This window comes from Heterodontus francisci, chromosome 2 (genome assembly GCF_036365525.1).
Source record: "Heterodontus francisci isolate sHetFra1 chromosome 2, sHetFra1.hap1, whole genome shotgun sequence".
In the NCBI taxonomy this organism is placed as follows: domain Eukaryota; kingdom Metazoa; phylum Chordata; class Chondrichthyes; order Heterodontiformes; family Heterodontidae; genus Heterodontus; species Heterodontus francisci.
The window spans coordinates 27,275,231-27,299,184 of NC_090372.1; the positions used below are offsets into that span (position 1 = coordinate 27,275,231).

At 43.0% G+C, this 23,954-nt stretch overlaps 1 protein-coding gene across 3 annotated transcripts in view; it reads left to right on the top strand.

The window, feature by feature from the left end:
* LOC137383387 (genetic suppressor element 1-like) overlaps positions 1-23,954 on the top strand; it is a 319,556-nt gene that overhangs the window by 106,512 nt on the left and 189,090 nt on the right. The window contains exon 1 of one of the 3 annotated variants that reach the window (XM_068056185.1): positions 10,649-11,330. The exons of the other annotated variants lie outside the window; for them this stretch is intronic. Coding sequence (XP_067912286.1) covers positions 11,294-11,330 — 37 coding nt within the window. The 5' untranslated portion in view covers positions 10,649-11,293. Of the gene's footprint in view, positions 1-10,648; positions 11,331-23,954 lie in introns of those variants that run through there. 3 annotated transcript variants of the gene reach the window in all.

The window sequence follows — 23,954 nt, forward strand, 5'->3', positions numbered from 1 at the left end:
TTTGACAGGATATTGCATACATACATGATGGACGTGCTCTCCAAAATGAAATTTGGGGAGGGAATCTGCAATTGGATCCAATTGCTGTACACAAACATCAGTGGCGCAGTCTCAATCAATGGGTGGGAATCAGAAAGTTTTCTGATCAAATCTGGAGTCAGACAGGGCTGTCCTCTCTTCCCTTTCTTGTTTGTTTGCTGTATCGAACCTTCTGTTGAGTCCATCAGGAAGGATGTGGGCATAGGAGAGGTGACAATCCCAGGCAGCGGAAGCACTCAGGTCAAAGCCTCTAGACAAAGGAGGAAAAAATGTCCCCAACGTTGCCCTCATCCTGATGGCCACCTTTGTCTGTGGTTGCATCAAGCTGTGCATAGACCCCCGGTACGCAAACACCAAGTGTCACTATGTGCTGAGTTTCTATCTGTCCCTGGTGTTGCGAAGGATGGGTCTGGCCGCTTTGCCGCAGAACACTGCATTCTGTTGGACCATGTAATACCAGCTGCCCTCATGGAAACGTTTGTGCAGAAAAATACCTTTGACCATCAGACAGTGGTCTGCATGTAACATCCTCGAGGCTCTACAGGAAAAGGAGATGGTGGATTCTGTCGGATGGTTCCCTGAGCAGACGGTCAAACTCATTTGGCAGAATGCCTCATTGCCAGAATTTTCAAACAAGCACCAAGATGTAGCCTGGCTGGTGGTGAGAAGGGCCCTCCCCGTCAGACCCTTCCTGCACGCCTGGAGTCTCACTGCCTCCACATGCTGCCCTCGAGGTGGCTGTGGTGGGGAAGAGACCATTGCCCACCTCCTTTTGGAATGTGCCTTTGCAAAGTAGGTATGGAAAGAGATGCAGTCGTTTTTGTCAAGGTTCATCCTAAGCAGCTCCATAATGCTCTGTGCTGTATGGGCTGTTCCCAGGGACACACACCGAGATAAACATCAACTGCTGCTGGAGGACCATCAACTCAGTGAAAGATGCTCTGTGGTCTGCCCGAAACTTGCTGGTCTTCCAGTGCAAAGAGTTGTCCACGACCGAGTGTTGCAGACTGGCACATTCCAAGTTTCAGGATCATATACTGTGGATGCACTAAAGCTTGGGGAAGCCACTGCAAAGGCTCAATGGAGAAAGGCCACTGTGTAGGCCCTCCTGCCATAGTAAACCAAGGGGCTGGAACCTGTGTAAAACCCCACGGGCTGTATGCACCAAAGAATGTTTTTACTATGTAATGCAAATATACATTGTATATAAAATGGAATGGCCAGAGTTGTGAGGCACCTCATGTTCTCTATCGAAGGAATCCGCTCTCCATTGCACTTTCTGAAATGTCAAATTTGAACTGTTTTGTAATGTATTTTTTTTACAAAATTTTATGAATTAAGTATATTTTTGGAAAAAAGACTTCTGTCAGAAAACGAGCAAGATAAAGTTTTCTTTTGTTCTAGATACATCATGATTGATCATGATAAGATAAATATCAAATTCTCAGGATAATTTATGTTTTTTCTCGTGTAATAAAAGAGATGGGGGTGAAATTTGTGAGGTGCTGATTGTCATTATAAGGGATTTGACACACAGGGGATGTTCTGCTGGATTAGAAGCAGGTTAAAATGTGAGCAAAAGGTCATAAAAAGACCAAGCAGTCTTGCAATACTCAGTAAAATATTAGAATTAGTTATCAAGAGGAAACTGTGATAAGGCTCTGTGATAACCTAGTAAAGAGCAGCCAACATGGATTCAGAAGAGGAATATGCTGCTTGTCCAACCTCCTTCATACTTTTTGAGGAAATAGCATATAAAAAGGACAGTAAAATGCCCTATGACTTGGTGCACCTGGATTTTGAAAAGCCCTTGTCAAACTTCTGCATGAAAGGCAGCTACCTACATTTAAAGTGATGATTTAAATTATGATTCAAAGGATTTGGAAAAAAATGTGAGAATGGATACAAAACTGGCTGAAGGGTAGAAAGTAGTTTGTAGTTTGTACAGTATTGATGTTAGTCTGGGGTTAAATGCTGAGAGGGATTGCTATTGCGACCCTTATTATTTCTAATTTACATTACTAACTTGGATTTAAAAGCTCGGTGCAAATTTTTCAAATTCGGACTCAGGCATAAGAAATTGAATCTGTCAAGTATCAATAAACTAAGTTGGACAAAAATAAGCATGTGGGTAGGACAGTAGGAGAAGAAATTTAGTAAGGAGATTGTGATGTTCTTAGGACTGAAGTAAGATTCAATCGAGTTTAGTATAAGATATGAGACAGAGACAACATGCTGTTGAAACAATGGATTCTTCTTTTTTGTTTATTTTCCCTTTGCTGGCTCATGTGTGTTTGTACAGTAGCCTCAAGTGTACAAAATGCACAATGCAATTTTCAAAACACTACAGATATACGTGTAAAGTATTGAACCTAGGAAGAACAATTAGCTAAAAAAGACTCGATTTTGAGATAACTAAAAGTGAAACTGAAAGAGATCTATGGATCCCAAATCTCTGGGTGCTTAGCATTACCAACCACTTGAAGCAGTAATCAGTAAAGCAAATAGAATGTTGAACAGTAGAGTACTAGTCAGAGGAAATCTATTTCAAATGATATAGTGCTTGAATCTTACCAGAACTCACTGCATAGATTTAAAAACTGGTGTTTTTTGATCCTCTGGGAGTATTTCAGGGTTCCTAAGAAATCCCTGAGGTCAACATCTCGCATCAATTGTCTGGATTTTTGTTAATTGGTTCGCATAACAGCATGTTATTTCCTTTGCATATATGCATACTGAGTGGAAAAAATACCATTCTAATTTAAGTGAGGCTCTGGGGTTAAAATGTCCCAGGCTTGACATCTAGGCCAGTGAATGTGTTTTGCACTTGCCCCACCAGCCTGAAACCTGCTCCAAGTTAAAATTGACCCCATCTTTTATATGTAACAGCTGTGTAGTGTAAGAATATCGAACTGGAAAAAAAGGCACCAAATCTATTTTACGACACATCTCCTCTCCCTCACCTGAAGTACTGTAACCTGCAAGGCTACAAACTATGTGCTGGAAGGCAGGATTAGAATGGGCAGCTAGTTTTTTCAGCTGGCACAGACATGATGGGCTGAACGGCCTCTTTCTGTGCCATAACCTTCCTGTGGTTCTATGGTTTCAATGGTTCAAGCTTAACGTGGGAGATGAGGAAAGCAGAGATTTGAGCACCAACATCACCTAAAAGATAAGTCTTGTTGACTTTCTGACCAAACAGAAATAGTAGCCTAGGAGTAGGAGTGCCACACTAGGTTCACTTGCTTTTACTAACAGCACTTCCCTTCCCCCCACCCCAACTCCATACCTGATCAGGGACCTACTATAATTCTAGCTGTGTTGGCATCTGTGCTGCCCAATATTGTGCCCATCTGGAGCCAGCAGGTTGCTGCAGGGCACCCTGCAGCCTGTCAGACATATGATAAGGAGACCTACCCCTCAAAATAGAGCCTCTTGCCAGCACTAGAGTGCGGTATTAAAATCTACCCCTAGGGTTTCTATTGGAAATATTACAAAACTGGGGTAGACTTTTTGCACTATTGAATTATGGATCAATCATGTTTTGGGGAGGGGGTTATACACTAGATAATTTCTCAGGTTCAGTATCAGTGGCCTCTCCTGTAAGTGGACTACAGCTAATCAATGATATTGGCCCTTTCTAAAAGACTTAGCTGTTAGTCACACCCACTACCCAGCCGAGCCCTGATACTTTGCTCAATGCATAGATGGCTTAGGACCACTTCTGCAGACAAGCTACTCCTAGAAATTAGACCTTTGAAGTTATACAGAAGCAAAAAGCAATGTACAACTGCATCTCTCATAATTACAGCTGATCAACAGTCAACCACAGAGAGTTATATTACTTTATCAGTATTGAATGGGTAGTCAATTTTTGACAATGGCAAGGGTGTAATTGAATGCAGTGGCTCTGGCACTATTAACCAGTTTACACCTTAGTCTTTATGTAGAAACTCAAATATAGTGCAGCCCCTGCAGTAAGCTTGTCCATTTCTCCAAGTTGCTAGTATTTCTATTGAGAAATATTCTGCATGCTAAGGGATTTTATCCACGATGAATCCAAATCACAAATTTAATGCAGACAAGAAGTATGTTTTTGTCACAGGAACTAATTAGAACCTCAAATTATATATAATAAAATAAAAGTACAGAGAAAGGGGAAAACAGATGTAAAAAAAAATCCATATGCAGATTTAATATATTTATGAACACCAACATCCTTTTATAATTAGATGTAATAGTAACTCTGTTGAGAAATGGGAAATGTTATTTCTGTCAGTATTTAATGAGAGAAGAACCATCTTGTGAGAAATCCATTCCACATTTTCTGTGCTACATGCTTTGGCTCAGTAGATGTCTGACAGACCGTTGCTCACACAGAATGAATAGACTCCCAAGTGCAAGGCTGATAACGCAACATCCTGCCCTTGCAAAGTTACTGACTGACACTTGAATAATTAATCAGCTCACCAGGCCATAACAGCCCTTACACCAGTCTATCTGATAAAAACAGAACATAGTTCACTGCTCTGCACACTGCTGGGTCACCCAACTATTTTGATTCACAGTCCAAATGCTGAGTGATGCAGACTAAATGTCTGCCAGGAGTAAAGCAAACCCCAATCCATTTAAGTCCTGCTGATCTGTTGAAACATTTCTGTCTACATAAAATCGGCAAAAAGAACAAAAAACTGGAGCAAAAAATGAGTGCGATGAGTTATCAATACAACACTAAGTCTTGGTAATATTACACAAGGGGTGTAAGTTAATCATACGATGGTAATAGAAAGTTGACATGCCTTAATAATAAACTGGGGATAAAGACAAGCGATCCTAACAGAACTAGATTGTAATGTTCTTCAGCATACTCATAACATTCCAATACTGTCCCCACACTTTCATTCTCCTAACATCCAGCAATATATACACTCTGTTACTTCTCTTAATACCCTATACTGTACAAACACAGCCATCTGTCTAACATCCAAGCCTGTGTAAAAATGATTATTCTCTAAAATATAACTTTCTATAAACACAGTCACTTCTCTGACGCCCAAACATAACCCATCATAAACACTGTCAGTGCTCTAACACACTGTCTTATATAAACAGGGTCACTGTTCTAACACACAATCCTATTCAAACATGGTTATTTCTCCAACATCCATTCCTATGTAAATATAGTCACTTCTCTATCATCTAGTCCTACATAAACATTGTCACATCAAAACCATCCAGTCCTTTATAAATACTGTCACTCAGGGCTAGACGAGTGGCCACAAAATGGCATGGGATTCTCAGAGATCGTCACAGAAAAAGGAGGGTGCCAGTAATGTGGTACCCTGGAACCATTCACAGGGGAACTTGGCAAATCTCCCAATTTCCTATATGGCCAGTCTGCCCCTTCTGTTACTTCTCTAACTTCCAATCCTGTATAAATACTGTCACTTTACTGAGGTTATAATCTGTGCAATGTATGACCACTGACTAATATCAACAAGTGTAGCTCTGACAAAGTTGGCGATGCTTTTTTCGGACCTAGATTATGTTTATCATGTTTATCATGTTTTTGTGCTGTAATGGAAAGGTTTTGAACCTGAAAATCATCATGGAAAGTATACTCATCTCTCTAAACTGTGGTCTACATCACTTGTGAATGTGCCAAGTTGACACTGCATTGCAAATGGTAAATGGAAAGGCAGGATTGTTGTAAATTAATGTATACTTAGGTTAACATTTACTGGACACCCACACTATTTAAGTATATTATTTGATTGATTTTGCCAAACCTAATCAATCTGCATTACAGTGATAGAACCATTTCCAAGGCAGATAACATGGATAACCTTCACAATTCTGTAGAGTTACCATTTAGAAATTTACTGTGCAACCATACAATTTTCATGTCATGCATTGTGTACTATAGTTGTCCTAAATGCTTGCTGTGAAGAGAATTGTGAGTATTTAATTACTAGGATCACTGCTATTTTATGACACTCTCAATTGTAAAGTACAAATGTAGAATGATACTATAAATTACTGTAAAAACACTCGTTGTCAATTTGGTACACCCCAAACCTTTGGGATTACCTTAATTTCGAGGTGGTGCAGCATTCTGCTCAGAAACTGGTTGCTTTCCACAGAGAGGGAAAGTTCCTCCAGGCTGCTTTTAGTCAATTCCCAAGAGGCACCAACGGAAGCTTATAATGGAGTCACCTGCCTATCAATGATGTCACAGAGGTCCAAAAAAGAGAAGAAACATTTTAATGGGTAGAGGAAAAATGAAGTAATTTGGTTACAGTATATATTACTCATATGTAGGTACCTATGCCTAAAATCTAAGATGATTAAATTATTTGTTGAGGCCCAATGTTTTATTGTTGATGATGTAGCTCAGTTTGCGTTGAATGAGTCCCCAATGGGATTTCTGAATTTAAACACATATATATATATATATTTGCTTAAATTTCAAATATACATATATATATATATATATATATATATATATATGTGTGTGTGTGTACACGTAGATTTTTTTGTATCCCTTCAGGTCCTGCTACAACCACCCTAAGTTTAAAGAGGCAGGTATGAGTGAGGTAAATCCTTTTTATTTATAATTTATGAAGAAGGCCACGTACCACTTCCATAAGAAAACGGTGTTCTGAATATAAGCAAACATTGCACCAACTAACCTGTAAACGTACTAAAGAGTTTTAAGCAGGTCAAGGTTAATAAAACTCCAATATTTAGTAACACTGATCCGTACTTGCAAATGTAATATGTAACACACATGCCCAATATTTCAATTCCAGAAAAGGATGATAAGATGCAAGCTACCTTAAACAATGAAGAAATGTTTATAATAAAAACAGAAATTGCTTGAAATACTCAGCAGGTCTGGAAACATCTGTGGAGAGAGAAACAGAGTTAATGTTTCAGGTCGATGCCCTGTTCTGAAACATTAACTCTGTTTCTCTCTCCACAAATGCTGCCAGACCTGCTGAGTATTTCCAGCACTTTCTGTTTTTATTTCAGATTTCCCAAATCTGCAGTATTTTGCTTTTAAGAAATGTTTATACTTTTTATTAGTGCATGAACAAAAATCTGCATACTTAAAATAAAAAGTCCAGTTCTTGCTTCAAGGTGATTGCCGTGTAAGGAATGGAGATCTGGCAATGTTATATTTTTTGGTAACTGGAGGAACTATTCAATGTTTAATTTATCTCAGTATTTTTGTTTTCTCGTTGCTTAGATAAAGAGAGGTACATATTTGGACTTGGTGATTGTTGTAAATCACTAAGCCATGTTAGCCATGTAACTTAGCAGTTCAAAGGACCATGTAGGCGTAATTCACAGGTAATCTATGTTTCTATAAACTACCCAGACATAATTATGTATTATTCAATACCATGCTTACAGTAATTATTCAATGCACATTCAGTTAATTTAGAAAAAATTATGATAACATACTTGAACAGACATTTAGCATTGTGGAAAACCGCTGATAGCGATATTGTGAGGAGGCTGTGTGCAAATTGCTGAGTAGAGCATCAAGGCAGGCTGGCTGGTGAGCACATGGTAGCGAGATGGTCGGAACCAGATTAAGATTTTCAGAGCCCTAAGCACCAAGAATATTCAGGGACCTGTGATCCATTAAGACACAAATGTGTAGTAAAACATATAAAGAAATGTGCCCCTGGAATGTTTACACCTGGCTTTAATAATAAAACAAATCATGCCACGATACATCACTTAAATGTAACTGATTCAGTGGCTGTATGCAGTTTTTTCTGCATTATGGTGAGTTTGTCTGGCGCCCCTGGCCACAGACTCATGGGTTATCCTGCTCTTGGAAATGAGAAATAGTCAACAATGTTTTCAGCATTGTGGAGGAAACAGTAATCGGAGATATTTGATGGGCGAGAGGTAGAGGTGGGGAAAGTAAAGCTCACAGATAGAACATAGAGACAGGCAGAATGACAGGGGCACCACCTTCTCAAGAGCAATTAGGGATTGGCAATAAATGCTGGCCTAGCCAGTGACGCCCACATCCCATGAAAGAATTTTTAAAATGAGGACTCCTAACAATGTAGGATGCTGCAATTCACGGTTAATGGCTAGATCGTTGACGGTTCAAAAAGGTACCATCGCTCGATGGTGCATGCATCCAAAATAGGGACCTTTACATGTTTTCAGAAGTCAATAAAAGGAGCTGATTCAGAAATATTACATTGGTTACTTGGACCATCTCTCGTAAGCGGTTGCATCTCACTGTTGTGTAGACTTGCACTTAAATTAAGCTGGTGTGAGCTGGTCTGGACAGGAAAATTGTAAAATTTTGAGAATTATTAAGTTTCTTGGTGTAATCGTAGCCAAAATATACAGATAATAAAATCATTATTTTTGAGAAGCAAGAACACAAACTGGTGGAATCACATCAGGTCAGTCAGCACCTATTGAGAGAACAGGCAGGTTAAGTTTTCAGGTGTAGGCCCTTTGGCTGGATTCAGCTGTTTAATTTTCACAACATTTTCTGTCTTTCTTTGATTTTCAGTTGTTTTGGTCTTATTCTTTATTGGGATGTGAGCATTCACTGGCAAGGCTAGCAATTGTTGCCCATCCCTAATTGCCCTTGACAACTGAATGGCTTGCCAGGCCATTTCAGAGGGCAGTTAAGAGTCAACCACATTACTCTGGGTCTGGAGTCACATGTAGGCCAGACCAGGTAAGGACCACAGATTTCCTTCCCCAAAGGGCATTTGTAACCGAATGGGCTTTTACAATTGATGATAGTTTTACTGAGACTAACGTTCAATTCCAGCTTTTTTTGATTAATTGAATTTAAATTTCATTAGCTTCCATGGTGGGATTTGAACCCATGCTCTATGCATCCGACTGTCCTATGAAGAGTGATTGGGGAAACTGGGCCTTTATTCTCTAGAGTTTTGAAGAATGAGAGGTGATCTCTTTGAAACCTACTAAATACTTAAAGGGATAGACAGGGTAGATGCAGCTCAGATGTTTCCCCTGGTTGGGGAATCTAGAACCAGGGGTCACAATTTCAAAATAAGGAGGAAGCAACTTAGGACCAAGATGAGGAGAAATGTCTTTACTCAGAGAGTTGTGAATCTTTGGAATTCTCCACCCCAGAAGGCTGTGGAAGCTCAGTCATTGAGTATGTTTAAAGCAGAGATTGACAGGTTTCTAAATACCAATGACATAAGGGATATGAGGATAGTGTGGGAAAAAGGCATTGAAGTGAAGCCATGATCGTATTGAATGGTGGAGCAGGTTCGATGGGCTGAATGGCCTACTCCTGCTCCTACGTTCCCCAGAGCATTAGCCTGGGTCTCTGGAGTATTAGCTCAGTGACATTACCACTATGCCACCGTCTCTTCCTTTTGCTTATATTATATATGGGGACGAGGCAAATTTCTGCTATGTTTACTGTGGTAGATTACTGCTAAGAAACAACATATAACAAAAGGGGAGGTGTATGTTCTGCATTAATCTACATTCGAAATATTTGAAGTAATTGAAATCTATGCACCAATGTATTGAGTTGAATGAATAATAAAGGAACGTTTTCATGCGCTCAAAACATAAAAGATGTCTGACTTTGTGATACTTTTTGTCGTATTAAATCAAAACAGATTTAGCAGCCTTGTGTAACTCGATTTAAAGCACTGCTAGGCATGCTCAGTTCATTCACGAAAACCTTCAGGAGACAGCAAACGCTTAATAAAGTTCTTGAAGACAGAGACGGAAAATGAGCTTTAGTAGAGGTTGTGGATGAAGTCATACTGCATGACAATTGAGGGGGATGTCACGCATCAGTTGCCACTGTTTTTCTTACTCGGAGACTTCTTAACTACAGGATCCGAGGGGAAGAGTGCATCCGAGGGTTATTAGAGACCTGGACATCTGCCCAGTGTTTCCTTCACGGTTTCCTAGGAGTCTGCTGACTCCCCTGCTGTAAATCAAACAGTGCTTTGATTGTACAGGACTTGGTGTCTCCCGGGGCCTCCAAGGAATCACTTCATTACCTGCTCTTTCAGAGTTCTACTTTCATAGGGTCATTGGCTCAGGGTTCCGACAAGCTGCTTGTTTCCTGACCTTTAAGTGAAGCTGCAAACTCCAGAGGCGACAGAAGGGAGGAAGGGAAATTGTGTGTGTGTGTATGTGTGTGGGGGGGGAGTTGATGGCACTGTGCATTGCTTTAAAAATAGTTAGATCTTGAAGCAGTTTTCCTGAATTACTCCTGGGGATGTTGGACTGAGGACATAATGGGGAACTGAGGAGGTAGAAAACTGGGCAGAAAGTGGTTAAAGGTTAACGTATTGAAGTAGTGAGGGTGATAGTGCGGGAAGAGCTAGACGTGTCTTCGCTGCCAATTCAATGGTCCCTCTGTGTGTGTGTCCCGGCCACTCACACTCACACACACACACACAGAGGGAAACAGCCAGCCCTGCCTCAACCTACTTGTCACTCTGCCAGCAACACAAAGATTGCTCTGGGGGCCGCCGCAGCCGCGTCATGTGAAACTCGAGCAGGATATTTATACACCGCCTGGTGCCTTTTGAAGCCAGAGGAAAAAAAGGTGTTGCTGCCTTCACTTAGTCAGCACACCGCGCTGTGTTGGACTCAGTCAGGAGGGGAGAGTGGGCAAGGATATATGTGTCTCTGCTGCAAAAAAAAAACAGCTCCCGTGCTGTTAAAGAGTTTGACCTGCAGGCTGGTTAGGGTGAAATCTTGTGCAGAACGAGCGGGTTCATTATATATATATTTTTCCCTTCTGGTTCTTGGCCAGCAGGGGCTCCTTTTGTAGTTTGCAGTCTCCCAGAGTTTGAAAGCAGAGCCCAACCCCCCCACCAGTCTTTGACCGGGACCATACCTTCCCCTCATTCAAACAGCGAGCCAGTGAGGAACCGGGCCCCCTTTTCAATGTGTCTTCATGCTACCGCTTGACTTCTCACATCATTCCGTTCCTTCCTGTTTTTGTTTGCTCTCTCTCTCTCTCTCTGTATGTATCGGGGACCTCCAGCTGACTTGAGAGGGCAGCAGAAGCCTTTCTCCTCGGTGCTCTGTACCTTGTGAGCGAATCTCTGCTAGACAGCCGCTCGTTTGCAAAGAAACCTCTCGAATGCTTTGTTCGTAGAATTATCAAGTTTCTCGCCCCCACCCTCTGCAATTAAAAGATCTCCCTTAGGGTTATTTTTCTTTCCACTATGACAAGGATGTGCTGAGAAGGAACATGTTCGGATTAAAATCCTCAACGTACTTGCTCACAGGTAAGATGAATTTCAGTTCCATCCCTCACACTCACTTCAGTTTCACTGCTTTGACTGGAGGGGTTTTTTTTTTCCAAAGTTAAATCGATTTATTAATTTGTGTGAACGGAATTATGTTCAAATAGTCTTTGAAACCTCGCACCAATGTTAGACGCGTCACATGTTTGGCTCAGTTTGAGGAGCGTTTGAAGGCAGATGAACCCACAGGCAGTGTACACAATGGGGCGAGCACTTTATAATCTGTTTGAGAAGGAGGAAGAGAGACACAAAAAAAAAAGCAAATCCCAAGCGGATAAAAAGACGAATGGTTTCGTATGTTAGGTCACTTTATCCCTGCGCTCATTTTCAGCAACTTACAGTGCTGTTAAAACGCTCCTGTTTGCGCTTGTTCTCTCAAATGCCTGGTTAACTAGAACTAAGTGTGTGTGTGTTTATTATTGGTGTCAGAATGGTCATCGTTGTGTATTGATGAAATGCAAAGACGCTTAATCTACCCTGCTACTGTCTGTAATACCGCCCCACATGCTAACTGCTGCCTCAAATACCTACTTTACAGCCCTGCTGAGATCAAGGGTTAGGTGACCCACCCGCAAAACAGCAGATCGATTAATATTTTTGAAAATAGACGATAAAGGCCAGATATTTATGTAAACAATTTGCATGTCTAGCCTTTTCCCCCACTAAATACTGAAAACCCTCCTGGCGAGGTTGTCAGGACCTGATTTGTATATTAGTTTAAACTGTGCGGAGCACACGTAGACGTAACCTAGAAAGTGGCAGTTTTCCCTCCAGAAATCCGAGCATGACATGAAAGAAATCGCTGGACTACGATGAGGTAGAATTTTTTTCGTTGTTGCTGTTGTGACTACAGTTATATTACATTTCCGTTGTGACACAGATTTTGTACAAATCTCTTGTAGGTCAGTGCAGGTTGAATGTGTTAAAAGAGAACTGCATTCTTAGATTCTTCCTATTCCATGTGGGCTTGGTTTTTTTTTACTGAATTTGACTGTTTTAAATGGAGTGAGCTGTGAAACCTGCTAACCTTACTGACCTGCTTCCACATAGCTGGTACCCAGATCAGCAATTGCCCCCTTCTAACAAGCCATTTATTTATCCTTCATATAGTCTATGGTGACTGCACTGGAACAAGTCAATCTGCTCAAGTGTGAGAAGAAGATAATATATTCACGACCCTGTTCCCACCTGTAAAAGTACATCAAAAGTGTTCTTGTGCACAGTCTTAACTGTATGAAATTGCACTCATTTTGTGCAATCTTGTTAATATAGGTAAAGCACTATGGTATGGTTTCCACAGCAACCATATTTAAAACTGCAATTTAGAAGGGCTCATCTTGTGTAATGGGTCAGAGGATGAAGTACTTTCCTGTAGTGCCTAATTAAGAGGTAGAAACACTTTTCTTTTCTCCTATTTTTCTTCTAATGGCTTTTGAGCATGTACATTAGTAATGTGTCAGAGCAGTTGAGCAAAGGTTGCAGCTCCATTAGCAAAGGGCCGTAGAGCACAAATCCTGGAAAGTGTGATGTATAAGATAAAATCCTGATGCTAAGGGAAATGGGTCGGCTGTATCTATTCTCCTAATTAAAGTAATACATGAGGCAGGCTGACAAGATGACAGCAAACGCTGTGGAATTACTGTGCAGAGGGAATGACCTTTCTGCTTTCGTAACTTAATTAAGAACACAGACAAAAGTACACATGCACTTACCGCACTCTTCAGATACTTCATTTAGCATGTAGTTGAAAAGGTATTAACCTCTTAAACCCGATGGCAATATACTTGCTTCACAGGTTAACAAAATTCTATTGTAGAATTTCAAAATGTTTTAAATATGGCACATTTGTGGTCCATTGTCTCTCATTGTGATTCACTGTCATGTGTTGCCTTTGGTAAGAGGGCAGCATGATTTCAGACAGGGACATCTACTCGAGCACTCTTGGTACTGCATAATTGTTTGACAGTAGGTGCTCTTGTAGGGGTATATGTCAACTGTGTGAGTTCCGCCCTGCAGCACAGCTCTTCATCTCATGGTCCAGCAACTCAGTGGCAAACTAATGACTCTTGCAGCCATTGCTTGAATTCCAGGCAGCCTCAAGACCTTAAATATGATCATGTATATGGAAGGCAGATGTTCTACTGACTGTGCTGCCAGCCATCCTTTGTCAAATACACTGGATCGTTTCACTTCTTAAATGTACTAAGCTGGAAAGTGGAGCAAACAGCATTTTAGAGGGATTAGAACAAGGGTGTATAAGTGCTGAAAAGTATGTATTTTCAGTATATGGTAATTCTTATCCTATTATAATTTTACTGAAAAAGGTTTCCCTGGTGACTCAGTCAGTGTGCTGTCTAGTGTGGAATTGAGCCAGAAGGACCGTGAAGCTCTCAGGTGTTCGTTGAACAGCAATGTAGGAAGCTGTCATTCTGGTTGCTATCCACTTACTCCTGTTGTAACTTTATGGATGACAGATAAGGACAGGGTGAGGCACACATGAAGATAGCCACTTGCCAACATGTTGGAGCACAGTCAATACTCATGAGATAATATCCCAGAATAAGTTAATGTTAGCAGCCGAAAAGAAGAGAAAATTGGTATAAAGGAGAAAATTATTTCTGAAGACCAGACAGCAATGACTATGACTCAAACATAGTTGAAACTGTTGTTATATCCTTAGCACTAAAATTTCTTACAATATTGCAGGTAAATTATGTTTCAGACATATTACCACCAACAACAGCTTGCATTTATGTAGCACCATTAAGGTGGAAAAACATCCCAAGGAGTGTTATCAAACAAAATGTGACCCTGAGCCACATAAGGAGGTATTAGGAGAGATGACCAAAAATTTGGTTAAAGAGGTAGGTTTAAAGGAGCATAATAAAGGAGGAAAGAGAGGCAGAGCAGTTTAGAGAGGGAATTCCAGAGCTTAGGGCCTTGGCAGCTGAAGACACGGTCACCAATGGTGGAACAGTTAAAATCGGGGATGCTCAAGAGGCCAGAACTGGATGAGTTCAGGGATCTCAGAGGGTTGTAGGGCTGGAGGAAGTGATCTGGTGTATAAAGTGTACCTTGGCACAAATTTTTATGGCCTGCAGGTTTGGTGGTGCAACTTATATAATTCAACATTTTGTAAAACCTGCCTTCTAATACAAAAGTCACAGGTGTACATTTTATACCATTGGGAATGTTAATGATGATGCCAATGTGATTTACAGTAAGTATAAATTAATTCTGTCAGTGGATTATGAGGGTTAAGTTAAAGCATTTACAATGCATTTTGGGTTTTGAAGCTCTAGTTTATTTTTACTTGATGTATGAGCAGGAACTAAAGATGCCTACCTTACTGCATGGTGCATTAGGTGTTTATTCAAGTTTTCACAGTGGAGGTCATTTTCAGGAATGTAGGGGTTTCTGTGTTCACCCCACCGACCTCTACCCTTTGCCCTAGACTCTGTTTCTGTGATTTGCAAGAGCCATAGGCAGTAAAATAAATGATGCATTCTTGACAATCTCCGTTGTTAAAAATGTGAGTCTCTCCACAATGAGCATCATTAGCATTAAATAACTTTAACAGGTAGCTCTCTTCTGATTCTATGTATGTACTGGGGAAATTTAACTGCAGCTTTGGCTGATTATTTTAACATCAATGTTTGTTTAATGTTTCCTACATTTGAACTACAGTATGTCCAGTTCATTATTTCTCCATTCTTCTATACAGGAACCACACTTTACCCAATTCCATATCACTTCACCCATTTCATGTATTGTTACTGTACTGCTTCCAATTTATTTGCTCCATTCACTTATATATTTTGCATCAAATTTGGAACACCCCCAAATTCATTTTCTTACCATTGTGAATTCATTATCTCCCTGCTCTTTGGTGCATCAAAACTGCTCGACTGAATTCATATTCTCCTCATCTCTTGTCCATTGGGAATCTAGTTTCTCTAGTACTTGATTTCCCCATCTGGTTTGTGCATTTGAATGTTGGTTTGAAAGCAGTATGAAGGACAACTGATACCACCAAGATTGAAAGGGGTATGAGTGACAGTGAGATAAATCAAAAAGACCTGCTAGGTAATGTTAAGTTTGGCCTTTGAAAGCTTATAGGTAGAAGGGAGGTAAGAAATGCTACTCTTTTGAGGCCCTGGGAATGAATAAACTGGAGTAGGAGTTAGTGATTTTAAAACAGAAGGGAGACAAAAAATGTTACTCACATGAGATGATACATTTGGAACTTCAGAAGATTGATAGAAGAAATTTCAGAGGCGCACTGACTATAATAGTATTGCTAATATAGAAAGGCACGAAAGATTGCGAACAAGAGAGAGGTGAGAAAGAATTATCGATGCAACAAGATGCGTTTTTGTGTATGTTCTGCCTAGGAGTGCAAGATGAATGTTTCTAGAGCAATATCCAAGTCCTGAGGCGTGTTGGACTGTGAAAGAGTGATTGTAGGAAAAAGAAGGGTTTTACATGAAAGAGGAAACCTAGGTGTTCCTAATTTGCTGTCGACCAACCCCCTTTTTGTATTAGAGGCTGTACTATTCCTAGTTATTTCCCATTACTTCTCCTTGCATGTGAGACTACATTATGTCTATGCATTATTTTCCCCATATAGTTGTGCATTCAGATTTTGAAAATATTAATTTTCTTAAATTCTGTTGGAAATTATTGGAACAAAGGAAAGTACAAGATGTGAAAGGATTGTATAGTACTCCTCAATTGTCCATACCCTCAAATATCTCCCTTAAAGTTCCGAACACTATTTGCTGCCATGCCTCCCTGAGTATTCCACTTCACACACTCAGCTTCCTTTTTGTGAAGAATGCAATCTAAACAGTCTGTGCCCCTTTCTGTTTCTAAGCTTGGGATATGTCCTCTGATTCTAGGGCTTTTGACAACAGGAACATATTGTCGAGGTTCTATTTATCTCTTCTGTTAAGTATTTGGAACATTTGAATAGTATCATCAAGCAAATAAACCACCAAGTCTTGGGCTTATATTTCCACCCATGCAATCTATAAAAAAAAAAGGATTTTATTTTAAGAACAAGGGTAAACCATAGACATTATGAGCTGAATTTTCAGGTCCCACCGAGGCAGGAATGGAGGCAGGCAGGGGATGAAAATATCAGCGGGCTGGTTTCCCGACACCATTCCTGGCACCAGCGAGTCTCACCAGAGCAGGGGGAGGGCAACCCTGAGATCCCGCCCGATCGACTAACCACAGCAATTAAGATTGTTAAAGAGCTGATTATGAGCTCATGGAGGGGCATGTTCAGATTTTGACAGGGGCGCACGGGCTGCAAGCTGGGTCTAGGGCTGACCAGACGCATGCAGTTGGACACACAGTGGGGAGCCAGCTATGGCCAGCCCAGAAATTAGGTGGGCACCATGAAAGGGTGAACGTCACAGAGGAGGACTGGGCTATTTGCACACAGGTTTCATTGGGTCAGTGCAGGTTGTGGGGAAAGTGGTCAGTAAGTGCTTAGCAGTGCAGAGGGTCATCACCCTGCTGGCATCATGGGGGCATAAAAGGAGGGGACAAGGCAGCCAAACATAATTGGGAGGATACCAAAGCACAAGGAAGGCAGCAGCTGACAATGGGGGCACAACTGTCAGATTTTGGGTCCAGTACTGATGAGGAGCAACATCCTCCTCGGGAAGAGCAGAGTCTTGGGCATCAGGAGCACACAGGAAAGGGACGAGAGGCAGGAAGGACACAGAGGCCATACCCTCAGCATATGATCTACCAGCAAAGAAGGAGCTACCTCGAGATTACAGAGAACCAGTGCCACAGGAGACTGCAATCTCCAGGCAAATGTTCAGAGACATCAGTGCCCTCGTCAGTGAAAACCTCACAGCACTACTCGCCATGCCCTGCCAGTAGCCTAATTCCCTGGACCGTCCATAACTGGCTCCCTGCTGCATGTCTGCTTCCATGCGTCTGGTCTGCCTCAGTGGGTGGCCTTGAACTTCTTCACCTCTGGCTTCTTCCAAGGATCAGCTTCATACCTTGGTGACATCTTGCAAGTGGCTGCAGAACCATGCATCTTGCAGGTCACTGATGCTCTATTTGTGAGAATTAGTTAATACATTCAATTCCAGACATACGCCGCCTCGCAGGCACAGAGGGCAGTGGGCTTCGTCTCCTTCACTGGAATCACCCAAGTGCAGGGCATCATCAATTGCATCCATGTGGCCATCGAGACACCCACTGACTGGCTAGTGAGATTCATCAACAGCAAGGGCTTCCACTCCCTCAACGTTCAGCCAGTCTGCGACCACAGGGACCTCCTGCAAGTGTGCGCTCACTTCCTGGCTGCTGCCATGACTCCTTCATCTTCTGCCTGTCCAGACCGCTGCAGCTCTTCATACCACCATCCAAACTTCGTGGATGGATTCTAGGGGACAAGGGATATCCTTTGGAAACAAAAGCAAAATACCGCGAATGCTGGAAATCTGAAACAAAAACCGAAAATGCTGGAAATACTCAGGTCAGGCAGCATCTGTGGAGAGAAAAGCAAAGTTAACGTTTCAGGTCGATAACCTTTCATCAGTTCTAATGAAAGGTCATTGACCTGAAATGATATCCCATGAAGAGATGGCTACCCACCATTCTACGAGTACCCAAGACAAGGCACAGAGGCGCGACAACTGAAGCCATCTCCTCACTAGGACAACCATTAAAGATGCAGCTCTGGTGCCTGGACTGATTGGATGGTGGCCTGCAGTACATTCCTGCAAGGGTCTTGCTCATTGTGGTGGTCTGCTGCACTCTCCAGGGAGGTGTAGATCTTGAAAACAGTGCTGGAAATACACAGCTCATCGAAGGAAGAGGAGGAGCAGGACATGGAAGAGGAGGAGGAGGAAGAGGCAGATGCAGAGCACAGAGGTGCCCTGGCTGCATAGGGAGGGGGCCGGTGATTCAGGCTCGTTTCAGCTGACCCAGGAGGAACAGCATGGTATGGAACTCACATTGAGCTTCCTGTGAGAACACTTCCATTGAAGACGCAGCCTGATGCAGCTCAACTCTTACTGTCAATGAAGGATGCACATCTTCCCAGAGGTTTCCCTGCCACCATTCATGAATCTTTGCTCCCTTTCACCACTTCATCCCTCTTCTCCTGTTCCACCATTGATGGAAGGAGGCTCACATGTCTGGCTTCATGTGTCAATATTTACACGGTGCTCCAAAAGACAAAAAGTGCACACTAACAATTAAAAGAGACCTCAGTCACCCACTCAGCCTGACGAGGTGACCTCCACTCTCAGCTAACTCTATGCGGTGCTCCCATTGTGGCTTTAGAGGAGGTGGAGGCAGCTTGCTCACTTGTCTCGGCTTGCGGCTGAGATACACATGGCGGTCGTCGTCATCGTGGAGGTTCCATTGGAGGATAACTCCAGAGGCTGCTGCTACACTGGCGTTATTGTAGAGGCAGCCTCCATCACAGGGCCTGCTGCACAGATACTCCCTCAGTCAGAGGGGCCAAGGAGGCCGATGATGTTGATGGTGCTCCATGAGGGCTGGTGCCCACATCCTCCTCAGTAACTGCCTCAGCCCTTGGCTGGCCCTCCAGATACCTGGTGGGGGCCACCAGCTGGGGCACAAGTGGCATTTCCTCCAGACATCCCTGTGCCTTCAGCACCACTGACCAGTCAAGGCCACGTAATGTGCTATGCATCCTATGAATGTCATGTAAAGTGCCTGCATGCACTCCAGGTGCTGCCGCATATGGTTCTCCATGAGGTTGGCCACTGTCTCGATGGAGGAGCTCATGTGTTCAAAGCCTGAACCATTGAGGCACACTTGAACTGGATGGACTCCTCCATTCTCAGCCCATGACTCCACACTGCCTCAGTCAACTCTGACATGTGGGAGCACATCTGCTGCTGCTGGTCTAGATACAGCCTCCTTTCCTGTGACTCCTGAGGCCCTGCCCAGCTGAGCAGGGCTGTGTCTGTACTCCATCCTCTGAGAGGGATTCCCACAGCTGCTCCTACCTCTGACACCTCTTACTGCACACTAGAGCCGTGCTCATCACTCAGTGCCACAATATCCAACCTCGTGCAAGGACCCACCGGGGTGACTGCATCTGCGCTGGTGGAGGGTGCACTTGTCAGGTGAGATTGTGCTTGGTCTGAGCTCTGCTGTGGCTGTGCTTGGCCCAGTGATGGTGAGGGAGTTGATCTAATTGTATAAATGTCTGCACCTGGGGGAGATACAAGAAGAGATCATGAGAGCTAGCCTTGGAGAGCAGAAGCCTCTGCATGTAACTCAGTGTGCGGCACGCTGTCAGAGGGGCAGAGTGTAATGCCTTCTATAATCACCCATTGTCTCTCGAGACAAGGAGGCCAAAGAAGAAGAAGAAGAATCACCATCTCTACCACAAATGCCCATTTTGCCTTGCCCAACATCCTCCTGGTCCATGGCTCCCTCCTCCATGGTGGTGATAATGTGCCGGTAGGAAACCCCTCCTCCCATCAGAGCCCTCTTGCGGACATTATGTTGCAAGAACAAAAAAGAGCGTGATAAGGCACTGCTGTTCTCTATGGCCAATGCCAGCTGCTCCTATTCATTAGAAGCTGCATGTTTCAGTGCCGTCAAATCCTCAGCAGCACTATGGCTCTGAGCTGTTCTGAGTGGTCAGTAAGTGTCCTGGGGACACACACTTCTCCCATGTTCAGGAGCAGCATGTGCCCTCAGGCCCCTCAGCTGCAGTGTCTGCTGGATGGTGAATACCCAGAGGCCTGTCCTGAGGATTCAGCATTGCATTCACCTTGCTAGAGCAAATAACATCATTGAACCTTTTCCTACACTGGAGCCAGTTCCTCCGGACCACAGTGTGTCTACTGATTCTGTCAGCTACCTCCATCCAGGCCTGCTTGGTCTGGGAGGGTGGCCTCCTCCTGCCACAGTCTAGGAAAAGGACCTCCCTCCTGTCCCTCACAGCCTTGAGTAGGACCTCCAGGTCTGCCTGTGTAAATTGAGGTGCTGCCCTAGCCTGAGTTCCAGTTCTCTGCCTTTTTTGAGACATCCTTCCAACAGCAGGTAATGCAAGGAAACGGCAGCTACAGTAATGGCTGCCATGGTCTGCTTAAATCAGGCCAGTACTTGTGCAGTTCCACCTCCGCTGCTGCCCCCGCTGCCACTAATTCACCACCAAACCTTTTGCCAGGCCAATTAAGAGGCGCCTCACCAACGTTGAGGCCGGTGGTTGTTTCCCCATGGAGGCGGGTTCGGGACCCAGAAATAGTCCCAACTTCTGTTTCCCAGCCCTGAAAGGAAAATCCTGCCCTATGAATCTGTGCAATAAGGTCCTCAGCAGTATGTCTAATCTCAAAGTCATTGGCAACTAATTATCCTTTATAATCCATACTAAGTTTTAAAACTTTAAAACAGCGATGTTTTGATAAAATTTGAAAACGTCTTTACGAAGAGAAATAATTTTCAGTGCTTTTGAGCTGAGTTGTTCTTGGAGAAGGCGTTCTCTTTTTATTTTTCTTGTCCCTGCAAATAAAAGGAGTACTGTCATGGGCAAAATGTGGTTTTGCCCCCTCACTCGCCAATCATTTCTCAATCGGTGTATAGTTTGTATGTTGTAAATAAATACCTGAATATGTCTTCTGTGCAAAATTTATTTTTCTTAGCTATAGGCATGAATTCTTTAAAATACAGAAGAAAGGGAGCTTTGACATAGTTGTAGAACATGGATTAAGTCACAACATCCATACCCATTGATATATGGGTGATTGCCCCTCTTAGGAACTTGCTGTTTATCTCCTTCAATGTATGGATATGCCATTTGGCATCATTCCCACAGCCGTTCATAGTCCTGGGAAGGCACCAGACAGCAGCTGTGCAGAGCGGATGTGGGCTACAACAAGTGACATCATGGTGATACGTTCTAGTTAATGAGTTAAAATAAATCTCCTCATTAGAGCAATTCTTCCCTTCCCCCCACTTCCCATCGTCGGCATTCATTTTTGAATCAAAGATAAAAGGCAAAGTCCACACAGGAATTTCCATTAAGAACAAATTTCCAGTTGAAAATTCCTCCTTCTTACTGTCTACTGATATTACAATATTGTGTTATAATAATATGTAAAGTGCTTGATTATTGGACCATCTGTTAACTGCTGCATCTTGATTATCATGAATCGTGAGAAGAAGGAAACTGTTAGATCAGCCACAAATGGAACTTAAAAGATCGGAATTCCAGGAAAATCTACAATTACTGACATTTCGCAACAGTAGTGATCAGTATGCAGTGCTGTGGCAATTTTTCACAACATTGTAAGATAAAAACCTAGAGGGTGGCTTTGAAGCCCTACATATGGCAGGAACAGAGCAGAAAGGCCCTGAAAGTCACGGCACTGCCCTATTCCCATTCCAGATCCACCCCGGTATGCTCACCTGCACAGCCCAGGGATCCACCTATTTCATGTAGGAGCCTATTTGTAACATTGGATCCCAATGCAATTTTGAGGTACCAATGGTGTATGAATAATCTTCTGGCCCCACTAAAATGCTGTCCCCTAGCTGTAGGCCTGTTAACGCAAACCGCGCCCCGCCCCCCACCAACCCCCTCGATTGATTGCTTCCCCCCCAACCTTAACTCATTACTTCTGACTCGGCTGAGTGGTTGGGGGGGGCGGTGGGGTGGTGGTGGTTGTTGCTGGCTTTCCCACCCTTCCAACTGGTGAACTGCCGGTGAACATTCACAATTCTTCCACTTCTAAGAAAATGAGGCCCATTCTCAAAATAGCCTGGAACCTCCGCCCAGGAGATTGGGTGGACTGCACAATCATACCATAAAGTGATAATCACCCCTCCCCCACAGTCCTCCGTCACAGGATCTAAATCTCTGTTAAATTGCTCTTTGCATCAACAAGAATGCCTTTAAGAGTTCCCAAATTTGCCTTTAACTGGCTTAATCCTGTGGCCACCTCATCCTACTTTCATGGCATATCTTGACGCAATATTCTGGATTTACTGTTTCAGTAATACGTTTGCCGGGAATTTCCTCAGGAGCTTTTTTCCACTCTGCCACTGTTAACTGCGGTGGAAACCTGACATTTACACATGTAAATGGAATTTCTGCTAAACTTCCACCAAATTTACGCTGATGAAATAGGAGAAGCTCTGAAGAGATTCCTGACTTTACTCAGGGTAACTAGAAATGAAATCATTGGAAGTGAAATGAACACTGATCCGCAATGCCAGTTTTTATGCTCAGACTGCAATTTGAAAGTCTATTCTGTAGTTTATTTATCTCTTCTGTAGTTTATTTATCTCTTTTTAAGATCCTCTCTCAGTTTCCTTCTTTTGACAATAATGTGTCCAATTTCTGCAGTCTATACTTATAATTGAATCCTCTGACAATAAAGATCAGGCTCCTAGCATCACAAAAATATTTCATAAAACTGGTATTTATCATTATATGAGCCTTTGTGGACTACTGATGAGGCAGGTTTGCACCTGGTACTAGTGGACAGAGTGTGCACTGTGCAAGTCCTGCTTGTTAATACCTCAACATTGCATTGGAGTCCAATTTCTTTTATTTATTCGGGGGTCGTGGGAATTGCTGGCTATGCCAGCATTTATTGCCGATCCCTAATTGCCCTTGGGAAGGTGGTGGTGAGCTGCCTTTTTGAACCGCTGCAGTCCTTGGGGTGTAGGTACACCAACAGTGCTATTAGAAAGGGAGTTCCAGGATTTTGACCCAGTGACAGTGAAGGAACGGCGATACAATTCCAAGTCAGGATAGTGTGTGTCTTGGAGGGGATCTTTCAGATGGTGGTGTTTCCATGCATCTGCTGCCCTTGTCCTTCTAGGTGGTAGAGGTCACGGGTTAGGAAGATGCTGTCGAAGGAGCCTTGGTAAGTTGCTGCAGTGCATCTTGTAGATGGTACACACTGCTGCCACTGTGCGTCGGTGGTGAAGGGAGTGAATGTTGAAGATGGTGGATGGGGTGCCGATCAAGTAGGCTGTTTTGTCCCGGATGGTGTCAAGCTTCTTGAGTGTTGTTGGAGCTGCACCTATCCAGGCAAGTGGAGAGTATTCCATCACACTCCTGACTTGTGCCTTGTAGATGGTGGACAGGCTTTGGGGAGTCAGGAGGTGTGTTACTCGCCTCAGGATTCCTAGCCTCTGACCTGCTCTTGTGGCCACGGTATTTATATGGCTGGTCCATTTCAGTTTCTGGTCAATGGTGACCCCCAGGATGTTGATAGTGGGGGATTCAGTGATGGTAAAGCAGAGATGGTTAGATTCTCTCTTGTTTGTGGTGGTCATTGCCTGGCACTTGTGTGGCACGAATGTTACTTGCCACTTATCAGCCCAAGCCTGGATGTTGTCCAGGACTTACTGCATATGGACACTGGCTGCTTCAGTATCTGAGGAGTCGCGAATGGTGCTGAACATTACGCAATCATCAGCAAACAGCCCCACTTCTGACCTTATGATGGAGGGAAGGTCATTGATGAAGCAGCTGAAGATGGTTGGGCCTAGGACGCTACCCTGAGGAACTCCTGCAGTGATTTCCTGGGACTGAGATGATTCACCTCCAACAACCACAACCATCTTCATTTG